This window comes from Athene cunicularia, assembly GCF_003259725.1.
Source record: "Athene cunicularia isolate RWA chromosome 2 unlocalized genomic scaffold, athCun1 chr2_part1, whole genome shotgun sequence".
Lineage (NCBI taxonomy): Eukaryota > Metazoa > Chordata > Aves > Strigiformes > Strigidae > Athene > Athene cunicularia.
Genome location: NW_020799095.1, coordinates 9,256,295 through 9,270,559, shown reverse-complemented (window position 1 = coordinate 9,270,559; position 14,265 = coordinate 9,256,295). Strand labels below are relative to the sequence as shown.

General features: G+C 37.8%; 1 protein-coding gene across 1 annotated transcript in view; it reads left to right on the top strand.

Annotated features, from left to right (window-relative positions):
• The window catches only part of RBMS3 (RNA binding motif single stranded interacting protein 3), a 593,296-nt gene extending 590,565 nt beyond the window's left edge, over positions 1-2,731 (top strand). The window contains 1 exon segment of the mRNA XM_026842748.1: positions 2,600-2,731. Within this exon segment, the coding sequence (XP_026698549.1) occupies positions 2,600-2,731 (132 nt within the window).
• The last annotated feature ends 11,534 nt before the right edge of the window (positions 2,732-14,265 follow it).

The window sequence follows — 14,265 nt, the reverse complement described above, 5'->3', positions numbered from 1 at the left end:
GTGCAAAAAATTATTAACCTAGAAAAAAATTTCCTTGAGAAACTTAATTACTACTGCTTATGAAAGGCTCCAACATGGATTTCTGAAACCGTACAATCCATGTACAAAACATGCAAAAGGAATTTGAGGTGTTGCATCTCTTCTCTGAGAGCAAGTTAAAGACAGAAGAAAATGTTACTGTGATCAAAAAGATGTATCCCATTATCTTTCCAACAGCAATAACAACAAATCAACTTCTGTTGCATTATCTCAGTGATATGCAGAAGAAGTGGTGTCCCCCCCCCCCCCCCCCCTTTTTTTTTTTTTATTTTTAATTATTTGCAAGGGCTCTTGGTTTGCATTTATTTTGTTGTACAGCAGGACATGGAATAAAACATCAGTGCTTATGACTATTTTTTCCCCATGTACTTGGGAGGGAGATGGGAAGAGACAGGAAAACAAACCCAGCAGGCAGACCACGAGCCCATAAGAGTTCCAAGAAGAGAAGATTGCAAGAGGGTTTGATGCGGTCTTTAGCAAGTATAGGTAATTGCTGAAACATTTAGCCACCAGAAAAAGTGATTGAGCAATGGAAACCTTCCTCTTGTATATACAGACATGGAGGATGCTGCACTGACTGAGTGCTTTTCATCCTTGAGGAAGGATTCGCTCTCTCCCTCCTTGGGGCTGAGTCATGCTGATGACAGTCTAATGAGTAAGTATTTACTCAACCCTGTAGACCACAAGCTGCTGGGAGAGTGTCAGCTTGGCCTCCACTTCTGTGAAGCTTCATAAGGGCCGCTGAGCACAGCAAGAGGAGGGAGCCTTGGCATCCTCTTCTCTGTGTGCTTCTCTTTGGTGCTACCCCCTTTCATTAATAACTTCTCCCCTTCTCTGGTGTAATGTGAGAAGTGCCAGGGTCTCTGTACTTCTGTCTTCGGCTGTGTGGACTTTGGAGTTTATGCTATTACTACTCTGTGCTTTGAGGATGCTAAATTAGTGGTACTGTTGGCATGGCTCCACCAATCAAGTGGACTCATCCTGGTTTCTCCTGGTTCTTTGCAATTACTGAGATTCCAAATGAGGTCCCACAGGAAAGGCTGCTACTGTTCTGCCATACTGAGCTGGTCATGTTTTTCCTTGAGATAATTTTGCCCTAAAACTTGTTTCTTTACAAGCAGGCTATGGGTGCCTCTTTTTAATTGCCATTCTTAGGTATTAAACTGGGCAGATACAAATGCAAATTAAAAGGAGATGGAGAGTGTAGAGAGAAGTACTGGCTGCATTCTGTGCTGACCAGTGCAAATGAGAAATGAAGTTGTTATAATTCTTCCTGAGCCCTCCTCCCCATCACCAACGGGTACATTCATGCCTGCTAAAGTGGCATGATGTTGTAATTATCTACTATAATAATCAAAATATTATCTGAAGATATAGCCTGTCTTGCTCTGATCCAGTGATAATTATTATTGTTAATGTTTATCTGTATTCATGTGGCATCATGAATCAGAACCCTGCTATGCTGGATGTTCCACAAGCAGAGACCAAAAAAATACAGTCTCTGCCCCAAAGACCTTACAATCTCAAGATGAGACAGACAAAAGTAGAATGATAAAGACAAGAAAAAAGATAACACTGACAGTCTGTTAAGCAATAGATATGAAGAATTTCTGAAAAATGAAACTGACATTTTTAACAGATAATTTAAAATAAACTGCTTGTTGTTTACACAGGACTCAAATAAAAACAAAGCAAGTGCTTTGTGCTCCCTCTTCTGGCTCTATTGTGTGCAATACAGTAATGAAGCATGTTCTCTAAAGAGACCTGCTAGTATTATTCGTATGACCAGCACACCAAGCATGAGAGTAAAGAAAATATAGCTTACTTTGGAAGTGTATGAAAATACTTAATAATAATCAGACGGTCTAAATAGGATAAGAAATAGTGCATAATGTTAAGTTCATACATTTCATCCTTTATGTGTTTGCTTATCTATTTTTTTGAAAACATATAAATAAAACAAAACTTAATTGGAGGTTTGAACTAACAGATAAACGTCCGTAGTGTGAAGTAAATTTATTTTTGAAGGGAACATGCATAAAAGCATCGTTCAGAGGAGTGCACTATTTTTCTAAGGCGGTTAAAATTCTGTTGGATGTGTAGCAAAGCAGACAGCCAGTGGGCCTAGATTCTGCCTTTATCACATTACGAATGAAACAAAATAAATGTGAACTCACTGTGAAGTTTGGGTAGGTAAGTGAAAATGAAAACAGCAAACATATGTTGTAAAAAAGACAAAAAGTAAAATCCAGACTCCATGAGTGAGAAGTTTTGTCTCTGGCTTTAAATGGGCAGGGAACTACCCTCAAAGGTAGAGGTGTTATTTGCTGCAACCCCTGAGAGCAAAGTACTACAGGGGCTGGTATGCTAAGGAAGCTTCTTGTTGATGGATTAGCTCTCTAAAACTGATGGAGTTTGTTGTGTTAGCATGTGGTTCTGCTCTCTCAAACTCGATTTCTAGGGGAATACAGGAATAGTGAGCTGGTGCTGAGCTCTTTTGTGTAATTCACTGCAGTGAGTAAAGTTACTAAGTTTTTCGTGTTCTCATTTGATTCCCTAGGGTGTTGTTGCTGATACTTCTCCACAGACAGTAGCATCTTCATCACAGGAAGCCAGTGGTCAACAGCAACAGATGACAGTGGAAACATCCAGTGAACATGCGCCTGCATATTCTTACCAACAGTCTAAGTAAGTAGGCATGTGCTTTGTAACCAGAGGCTTTTGTTTCTTGTTTATAACAGGCCAAATTCTGCTCCCCAATTCAGCAGTATAAATTCTGAGTAGCTTTGTTTAGTTCAGATGAATACTGGATATATAGCAGTCTAATTAGCAAAAGGTTTTGACAGATGGCCTCACCTTGGCAAAATTTCCTTGAGTTCCTCCCTGCAATGATATGCTCTCTAACTGACTTTTCAGGACTCAGAAGGGTCTCAGCAACTGCATTAACAATCATCACACTGCGTTAAAGCAGCATCTGGCGTCAGAGGTTAAAAAGAGGGCTTAAATTTTGCAGTGGTGAAAATATTGGCACAGTACACATGTAAAGGTTTCTTTCTGGAAATGTAGCTAATGAAGCAGTATAAATTGCCCCAAGATGGTATTTGTGATTGTGCAAAACTGGTGCCAGGCAGACAGTGAGTGGGCAGCAACTGGAAATGGAAGAAGAAGGGATAAGAAAGGGATGAGGAGAAGCACTGTCCTGTCTTTCTCCTGTGCTCTGCTCCCTTTGTTTGCTTCCCATGGAGTACCTTGGAAAATTCAAAATGTATATGCTGACAGCTGAATCTAGAACTCCTAAAGTCCTAGGCTCTAAAGAGTCCTTTCTTCTTGAGAATAGTCCTCAAACACTCCCACAGTTAAACTGGTCCTCACAAAGGGAAGGTTACTTAGTGACAGGGTACTCACTGGGACTGATCAATGTTGGACAGATTCTAGGAAGGAGCCCAAACCCAGTCTTTTATTAATACATGTATATTGAACACCAGCATCACTGTGAAAATAAAATTACACATTGTTTATCTTGGGGAAAGAAGAAGACAGCCAGACAAGAAATGTGTTAGATACGTCAGTGAGTACATCATGACATGGTACTTCTAGAGGTATAAGATACGAGCTAGTATAGGAAAGATTAGAACTATACCAATCTGTCAATTGCTTTACTTCATTTTTGACCTCTAGAAGTGGAAGATACATTTATTTGTCAAACACATGAGTAACAAATGGTTCCAGATCCCTGTGTCCCTTTTTGACCACCATAAAACAACACCTCACTATTTTTAATGTCATGCCCATATTTGTCTATATGTACATATTAAAAAGCAATTGATCACAAGCTTTTTGTTGATTCACCCAATTGGAGACACAGTCTATGCACGTGTATCCCTTCTAGCCATCAGTCTCTCTAGCACCTGAAAATAAGTGACGGCAAAATACTTACAGGACATAATGAGCAGAAAGAGAAATATATGTGACCATACCATCCTGTTGGCTTGTTCTGATGACTGAGTTCTGCAGGGGTTTGGTTCTGTCCATTCCCATGTTACAATTCTCTTTCGCTTAAGCAGAAGAACTTAGGTTCAGAAGCCTCATAAGGTAGCTGTGAGCAGCATATTCTGGCATTTTTCCCACATAGGAGGAAACTACTTTGCAATTTTTTATTGAAATGGGTGCTGTGTTTCTTGCCAGTGTGGTGAATTCCCACCTTCTCTGAGATTGAGATCCCTCATCTTTCCTTGTCAGCTACTGCCTTTTTGCAATGATGCATACACTTCTAATGGCACTGGCATTTATATTCAGAGGAATTTATTTCTTTTTTAATCACACAGGCAAATCCATTACAGATTTTTTTATTATGATTATTTCAGTATTTTTTTCTGAAATGTGCCCTCTATTTATATCTGCCAGTTGCAGGTGGAAATGCAAACTGTGGGAAGCTGTAGAAACAAACCAAAATATACACAATCTCTGTCTTTAAAAAACAACTTCTGCTGGAATATTTCAGTAACCTTTGATATAAAACCAAGTCATTATTTTGTAATGAAAATACAGTTTTATTATTCTGCTTTTCGAAGGGCACATTTACTAATAGCAAGCATCATGCCCAATATACAACAGCTGTTTTCAAAGCAAGATGAGAGGAAGTAATTAACATGACCAGACAATGATTTTGGCAGATATAGGCAAAGGAAAAGGTAGACAATATAAATTTATTTCATAGGAGCTGATCAGTCAGGAGAAAAGTTATAACAGTGTATTTCATTATATTTATTTTCTTTGCAACAATCATGAAATTGCAGGCAACGAAGGAGAGGCAATGTACTCAGAATGAACTGGGTGGTATAAGGACTCTGTACTCTCTTTGTAAGTAAAAATAAACCACAAGACTTAAAATTTAAGTTCCACTTTTTTAATCAGCATACACATTCTTTTATTTAATATGCTGGCTGCTGTACTTGAGGATCCCACCCATAGATGTTCAGAAATTATAATTTCATGTCAAAAACCTGTCTACCTACTGTGTAGCAATATAGGAGAAACAGCCCCCAGTTTCTGAGCAGAGGACTCTATGAGGAAATCACATTAATTATTTTGGACCCAAACTCCCTTTTTTCCTTGTAAATCTTTAATTTTGTACATAAAAGAGTGAAATCTATGAAGTGGAGATAAATGGATGTCCTTCCCCCTGAAAAGTCTACTCTCATACCTCTAGGCAAAACTGTGCTGGTCAACATACTCTGATGTTAAATGTATAAAGAATTACATTTTTCTGGAGCTTTTTGTGGCCAAACTCAATGCCAGGTTAAATTAGGGAGTGTGTGCTGTGATCCTTTGGTGGAATTGGTCTTTCACACATATGGTAGCCACTTGACCCCGGGGGGGCAGTAAAACCTCAGGAGGCGAGCATCTAACCTGAGTACTCCTACGAGAAGTTATGCATAGAAAATCCTAAGAAAATAACGAATTCTTGCCTTCCACAGAAATCTGTTGTTACATTCAAAATATTAATTGTCAGGCTTCATGCAATGAAAAAGTCCTTCAGTAAATTTAGTATTTAAAATTGAAGTTAGTTTTGTATTTACTGTCCCAGAAAAAGTTCTGTGGCAAAAGTTATGTCATCAACATTCTTCACATTTTAACTCCTAATAATAAAATTAATGTAAAACTAAGCAAGGCAAATACATTAATGCTTGCAAAAGGAAAGGTGCTGGATTTTCGTGTGTTGAACTTCGGTTGGAAAAGGATTTTTTTCCACATGAGTTTTGAGGACTGTAGGTGAAGCAATAGCTAACCCTTACTGATAACCCTAGACATGAAACAGCTTTTATACATAGGCTCTACGTCTCCCCAGAGGTCTCACATAGTCTTTCTAAGATAAGTTTGATGTGACATATCTTTAAATGACATGGAACCTCAAAAACACAGAATGAGAGTTATCTTCTGTAAGAAAAAGGTTTAGCTTATTCTCTGTGCTATATTTAGAAAAATTTGACATTATATGATCAACACTTATAGTTTTCTAATTAATATTATCTTGAATGTTTCTACTAAGTTAGCCATAATCGGCTCATTAAGCAGACTGCTCCACAGTCTAACTGTTCTTGCCATCAGAAAATGTGTTCTCTTTAGCAAATTGCATGTATCCTTTTATTGTAATTTTATCCTTTGCTTTATTATTAGTATCCAAAATAAATAGTGCCACTTATTATTATGCAAATATTCACTCTCTTATTCTATTACTCTTGAAATATTTATACAGTGTTAAGCCACGTATTCATCTCATTTCAGTGTCGTTAGACTGCCCATTAAGCATAGCATTAACAAGAGTAAATTCATCTGCTTAGGATGTGTTAACGTCCCCAAAGCAGGAGTTCCCTATTTCTGCCTGACTATTTTCAGCTTAGTGGTGGTATCATATTTAAACAGCTGCAAAGTTAATTTAGCTTGGATAACTTTTAAAGGGAATTGGGTGGAAAAAAAGGAGAGGAGCCTATTTCAAAGTTGTTTTGACTTAATGACCACTTTAATTCAATTGTTTTTACAGACAATAAACAGGACTGAAGAATGTCGGTCTGAAATCTTTGCCTTGAATGGAGAAACTTCACTGAACAAGAAGTTGGCTTCCAGTTTGCACAGGCGTCAAATGAATGCTTTTTTTTTCTACCTTTCCCAACGAAAACAAAACAGTGTTTTTATGTGCTGTGCAGATGGTTCCGTCATGTAGTCTGACAATTTTATTTTTGCTATAATTTTTTTTTTTTTTTTAACTAAAGGAAAAACCCAGAGGAAAAACGCTGGGTCGACATTTCATCTGGACGAACATTTGAATTCAGAATTTACCTGGAGGTGTAGCTAGATTTTTTTTTTTTTAACAGAAAAACTGATGATGTCAAGAGGGAGCAAGTTGTGATGAAAACCAATTGTCTTCCTCAAAAATTAAGCTACTCTTTTTCTCTCATTTTATTTTTCTTCTTGTTTTAAATCTAGAGTGTTTTTTGGTTTTTTGGGTTTTGGTTTTTTTTTAAAGAAATGTTTAGGTAAGGTTTATCTTGAATCTTAATTGCCTTAATTTTAAGGACGTCAAAGGCTCTCAAGGCAAGCTGTCAACGTCTTGTTAGAAAACCCGAGAATGAATTGAAACTGCTCACACCGGTGCTGGTGCAGAAGTTTAATAGACTGAGTTTTTGGGGTGAATAAAAAATAAACTGTACAGTTTAAAAGAAAATGATTTTCTTCTTTTGAAGAAAAGTTGATGATAAAGGAACTGTGACAACTGAAAGGATTGGAAAAATGCTGGGACTTTTATGAACTTTGTCTTAAGTGTTGACAGAAAAAAATCTAGAAGGCTAAAGCATTTTACAGTAAAGTTATTGAATTGAGAAAAAAACTTGCTGCATTATAGAGAATGCAGGGTTTTTTTCTTGCAGAATGCAGATTTTTTTATTTACAAAGCGTGATCGCTAGCAAAAGCATTAGTGCTTTTTATCTGCAGTCTTTTTTATGAGCTTTAAGAAGTTTTTAGTCTGCTTTGCTTGTCACATTGCAAAAACCTAGCTTAAGAGCATTAAAAAAAACTTAAGTAGATAGGAGCTTATGGTCAAAAAAGTGCAAAAAAAGCAATAGATAGAAGAAATTGTTGACAATTTCTGTAGTCTTTCCTAGTTGTGAACAAATGCAGCCTATGGATGGCCTATTTTATACCAAAGATGAAGTGACACCCTAACGCAGTCCAGAAGATAGAGGTTTTTTTCTTTTTTTATCTTTATTTGACCTACATGGCCGGACCAGTTCTTACTTTCTTGTTTGTTTAAACTATCTTCCACTGGTGTTTTACATACTGCATATGTTTATAGTGGAAATTTCGGAATAGTTGGTATTAGAAGCTTGTTGATGATGTGCTTTGGAGAATATCCCAAAGCAAGGGGGAGTGTGTTACCAACTAATCTGTCCAGGTGGGCTTTAATTTTGATGAATTTTTCTGTTCAATTGCCTGATCTTTGGTATTTTTACTGAAACAACAGTCTTCCTTCTGAATTCCAACATACCGCAGATTCATTTCTTCACCTCAGTCTTTGTCATCGTCCAGCATGCATAGCCACCTTAATTCTACATTTGTTTTTTCAGTGATGCGTTTGAATTGCCAGATAGATGAAAGAGAAAGCAAGCTTGATCTTTGTTCTCATTGTAGCTCTCCCATACAAGCAGAAATGTTGAAAATTACTTCGTATTGTCATGCAGGCAGGGAGTTAAAAATTATTCTTCTCTGCTATGATTTCTGTTGTCTTAATATGTTGGCTGACAATCACTAATTAGTAAGATTAGGCAAAAAAAGACACTAACTAAATTGAATCCACTGAAACATGTTTTAGGAATGCCAGTTATTTTCCATAGAGAAATCTTGATTATGGCCCTTTTTCCAAACAGACAAACAAAAAAGGTGAGAAGCAAGTCAATAGATGATTTTTTTCCTGAAGGAGGCAGAAGAGAAGCAGCATTTAAATATATACATACATACACATATACCTATATGTAAAAATTGAACCAAACATTTTTAAACTTTCCTCCATCCAGAAGAGAGGGGAAGCTTCATCACATTTATTGTGGTGCATTAGAGACAGGGTATCCATTAAAAATAATGAAATTAAAACATATATATTGGATCAATCTGATTCAGCTGCCCAATTCTCAAAAGAGATCTGTGTTTCCCTAACCTGACTTTTTTGGGGAAAAGAACACAATTATTTTTTTAAATTGATAAAACAAGATCGTATTTTTTAACATAATGTGGGGGGGAGGGGGTTTCCCAAGTAAATGCCTGCTAGTTATGCAACATAGAAAAGAGAGAAATGGGAGTTCACATGATTCTTCACCATAGGAAGAGGGCCTGATTTTCAGAAGTGATAAAACTTCTGCTTTCTCCAGAGTAGTTGTTGATATTCAACACTTCTGAAAACCAGATGATGCCAAAGTAAATGAACAACAACATCCACAACATGTTTTCAATTCAGAAAAAAAAAAAAAATCCTTTGTGTTTCACATGCTGTCTCATTATTTGTTGCTTTTTGAGAGTGGCACTTGAATTTTGTCCTTCGATAAAGGTTCCCTCTTTCTTTGGAGGGCATATGATGGAAAAAAATCAATCTAGCCTTATTTTCTTCCTTTCTACACGTACTCTCTTTCTGTCTGTCTCAGAATTCTTTGTACAAATAGAGATAACCCCAGGCACAAGTCAGTTAAATATGAAATAAACACATTTGTTTCTGTGTTAGTTCTAATGTGACACACAAAAAGTCTCATTTACTATCAACAATGAGGCTACAAGGTAGCTACCATGTGGCTGATGAATATGCTGAGGTATCTTCTTGTTTCTATTCAGAACTCTGCTGCTTTATTTATACATTCAGAAACATTTTTCTTATTTTTTTCAGCAAAGTTAAACAATCTCAGTGGTTTTTAATAAGCCAGACAGGCAACATGATATCACGATGCCTGTCACTTTAAAGTGTTTCAAGTGCATTCTGTATTAGAATTGTTCCCTTTTTTTCCCATGCTATAATGTTCGATAGTGTTTGAAATCAAAAGAAACAAAGCAAAGGAGGGGAAGAAGAAGAGGAAAGAAAATGGATCCCTTAAATACAATTGATCATCTTACTGATCCCCCAAAAAACAGTGAAGTGGTACTTGAAAGTCTATGAATTATAAACAATGTGAGCCTTGAGTATAAACAGTCATAGATCATAAGGTAAGAAAAAAAAATTTATTTGAAACACACAAAATGCTCAGAAAGTGGTAACTTATTTGTAAAAGTTAAAGATAAAAGAGAATAGTGGAAGAGCAACACATTCGCTGCACGGGTGTTGTCATAGGACAGGAATACTTGGTGGCCTCTGAAATCTAAAACTGATTTTCTTTATGTTCTGGCTAATAAGATTTTTTGCAAGGTTTATTAGTATTATCTGTTGGAGTTTCTCTTTTCCTTGTTTTCTTCTTTTTTTGAAGACCTGTATTTCTAAAGTCGATATCTATGTCTGTCTTACCAATTTAGCTTTAAATATCAGGAGGGTTCCTGAGAGGTTGCAGAAACAGCTCTAGAAGTCTAAGGCAATGGTGCCTGGCCCAGAGGTCTAGAAGTAACATCAAATCCATAAGCTGAACTGCGTATGTACTTTCCATCACACCTGAATTCTTGTAAATAGTCAAATCTGGATGTTCAGGTTTGGTATTTTTGTTTTTACCTTAAAAGATGAATACTGAAAGGGTGTCAGAAAAATACGAACTACGGCTAGAAAATTCTGAATACCTGGGCTCGTCACTTAAAGAAAAAAAAATGATACAGTGGAACTGAAGAGAGTATTATATTTGCAGGTGTTGACCCAAGTGTAGATCAGGGCACTGAAAAGTCTCACTGTTCACAGTGACACTGCTGATGAGGGACTCTTCTTCCTATCTGGCTCTACTGCTGGTTTTGTAAGCACTTTTCACCTGTGACAGTCAGGCCTCAAATTGTGAATGTCCTCTTATTGCCTTCCAGTGAAACAGACTCTTGAAATGTCCTTAGCTTGTGTGCTTACTGTTCTGTTTACCAAGAGACTGCCTTGGTTGTGTTGGTCAAGAAATCCACCGTAATGCAAAATGAGGCATATTTGAGAGCAATTGCATCACATTGTATCATCTTCTGCTACGGATGCATGCCCAACTGTGGAAGATAAAGGCTGGTGTTTAGAGAAGTGAGGGCTTAAACTTGCAATGGGCAATGGGCTGAAGCATTCGAATGGATTTTTACTCAAGTAAAAATCAAGCGAAGGGTATTATTTATGTATGTATGTGTACCAAAACTCAGCAAATTTGAGGAAGCCTGCATTGTAATAAAGTTTATTTTTAATATGTCATAGTATTTGGATCTATATTATGTTGTTTATGGTACTGAAGGATGAGACTGATACTAAGTGTAAAAAAATTGCCACGCTTCATGATTTTAAGCTTGATGGTGCTCCTCGTGCCACTTCATTTTAATGCTGAGGTTTAGGCAGACTCACTGAACTCCACCTATAGCAAGAGTCATGCTAAAGATTGATAATGTGCTTAAAGTAATGAATCAATCCATTTTTAGTGATGAGACCAAATGTGGTAGTTGAAGATAGTAATGTTTGATACACGCATGGTCAACATTTCCTTTCAAAACTTTATTTAACATGAAATTGGACCGGATATAAAAGAAGTGCCCTAGGGTAAGGGATTTTGCTGGTCTTTCTCTGTAGCCCACATGAACTAAGAAAACAGTCATGGTGTGATGGAAATGCAGAACAGAAAACAACAACAAAAATGGTGACATTTGGTGAGTTAGTCTTTTCTGTTTAATGACCATTGACTAGTAACAAAGATTACTTTCATTTCTAATATGCATACAATCATGCACATACACTTTCTCAGAAGGAGCAGACTTCCCCTCTCCCCAATTGGAGCAGATTTCTAGAATCTCAGCGAGCAGCAAAGATGCAGTGTAAGGAGAGTTATTTTCCCCACAAAAAGAGCACCAACTTTTTCTATATTGCTCCTGTCACCCAAACAGGCTAGAGCGCTGTATGTACCCCAGAGATTTATTCACCTTTGTGCCTCAAAGCAGGCAGAAGAGACCCTTTCTTCTCCCCTTTATTAACATGCTCTTTGTTAAAAATAAACAGAAAATTATGAGAAAAGCTGTTAAAAAAAAAAAAAAAAAATCCCAGTGTTGGTTTAGCTTTCCATGATGAGGAAAATTCTTGTGTTTATTGCAGTTGTTCAGTTCAGTTGTTAATTCCCCAACAATGACAGCTGAGTTCTTTCACCTTAATAAAAATGTGTAATGAAGTTAAAAATGACAGATTCACAAATCCATTTTTCCTTGTAGGGCCAAAGCCTGCAAGGTGTAAGCACCTTCTAAGATCTGGATCTGTTGTCCTTAGGAGACTATCTGCCCAACATTAATTTTCTGCCTTTAAGTGTCTTTCTCTTGGATGATAATTTTATGAATTTGGTGAAATTTACAGGCAGTTATATTTTTAAAAGCCCAGAAATACAGCCTAGAGAGGAGAACATGATGTTTATGTAACTAAAATATTATTAAATATGCTGTATTCCAGAGCAGAAGAAAATTCTACTATCTTTTGGAGGCAAAACAATTTTATGTAAAAGCAGGAAGCATACAGAATTCATATAGGAATTTTTAATTGTTTTCCTTTTTAAAGGAGAATGAACAGATTCTGTAAGAAAAATCAAAGCAGCTTTGAAAGCAGATGAACTTCCTATGAAGAAAACATGCATCACACAAATGGGACAGAGGTTCTTTAAAGCCCTTACAGACCTCACTGTAGCCAAAATGTAGAATACAGAACCTCTGTGATACATTAAATTATGAATCTTATTTATATGGGCATCTGTGTGCTGATGTCTCAGAATGTCTTTGAAAGATCTGTACTGCTATGATTTTTTTTTTTTTGGATGTTTTCCATTTGTACCACAATCCTAAATAGCTGCCATTTTCCCACTCCTGGGGCTTTCTGTAGATCAGTGGATGTTAGGTTTAAACTTCTGTTTTCTTTGATGAAGCTTTCAATAAAAAAATAAAGAAAGAAAAGAGCTGGGTGACTGTGTTCTTGTGGCAACTTTCTGCAGAGGCTTCCCAAGGCCGTAGCTCTTGTGCTGAGCACAGAGGGAGCGGAAGGGCTTTGCAGCAAAGTCTGCCTCCTTTGCGTCTTCACCACCAAATGGAAGGAAAAAATTGGAGAGACCGGACAGCTCCGTTGCCCTGTCAGCAGCACAAACACCCACGTGTTAGGAGGTGAAATACAGGAGAAAGTTTTTCCTCACACCGAGACTGAGTGTTTAATACTTACAGGTATCTGCTGTCCAGGTTCTCAGCTGTGCACCTGCTAGAAGAACACTGCCTCTGTTTCTGAGGCTTATTTTAAAGAGTGTCTTCAGGGCAAAAGTTGCCACACGGAAGACAGAAAATCTTTATTTACAGAGTAAGTACAGCCTAAGCAGTGGTAGTGCAAGCCATACTTCATCTTGAAAGGGAACTGGAAAGTAAATTGCCTCCTTGGCCACATCTCACAGGGAGTGAGAAAGCTACTTGGCACACTTCCCCATGGCTGCCTCAATCAGTGGCTCTCATGTTGCTATCTGCATTTCTTCCCCTGAGCACCATTTCTGTGACAAAGAGAAAGGTGGGCTGGAAGTGTCCAGTGACTGTCCCCAGCCAAGGAACTTCATTCACAGGTTTGAAATCACTGAGTGTTCCTTTTCTACGTACCAGGGATGTGGCTGTCTCCTTCACTAAACATGTTTTGTGGGATTGCCTGAACACTTTCCTTCTCACTCTTTCTGCCCAGTGTAATATCCATGAGGAAGCTTCTCACTCCATTCAGCCTAATCAGGAAAGCCCAAAGAAATCTTTAGAAGATAGAGGAAGTCGGTGAGAGGGTTTGTTTCAACTTCATCTATGCTGAAATGTCCACTGCTGTTGGCTGTGATGATGGTGAGAGAAGGAAGGCAGGAGGCTGAAGCTGCAGCCTGCCTGGCACCCTAAGTGGTAGCTGAGGAGCCTGGGGAGAGCAGCAGAAAGTGGTGGTGCCAAGGTGGTTTATAGCTGACGCTCTGGCATCAGGTTCAGCTTTGTCACTGCCAGGATTGCTCCATTTCTAAGATCATTCCACTCTGAATTGTACTGATCAGGACATCAGTAACAACTGTGGTTTTAGTGTTCTGGGGTTTGTTGTCTACCAGCTGGCTGTCTTATGTGTATACAGAATCAGGCTAAGAGGGGTTTGCATCATCTTCCACAGATGTACTGATGAGGCGGCTTTCTCCTCTCATCCTCTTGGTCCCACCATCGGTGTCAAAAAAAAAAAAAAAAAGTTAATTGGGAAATTATGTGACTGTATTTAACACTAAGTCCTCTACTTATACTATAGAATTAAAATAACAAGGACAAATGGTCCTTTGTAATGTGTGATGTATGCTGCTTCCAGAGGGAGACAGTTGTGTTTTTCAGTAGTCAGCATCTGGAATGGAAGTCTGTGACTTCCATGTGGAGAAAGCCATGTGCTCTGATTGTCACTCCCTGAGATTTCAGGCAGAAGGGGAGAAAAAAAACCAAACCAGCAGCTGGTGTAGAATAAACTGAGGACAATTCCACACTTACCAGGTTTAAATGCATTTCATTGTATTCTTTTGTCTGGCCAGAGATTG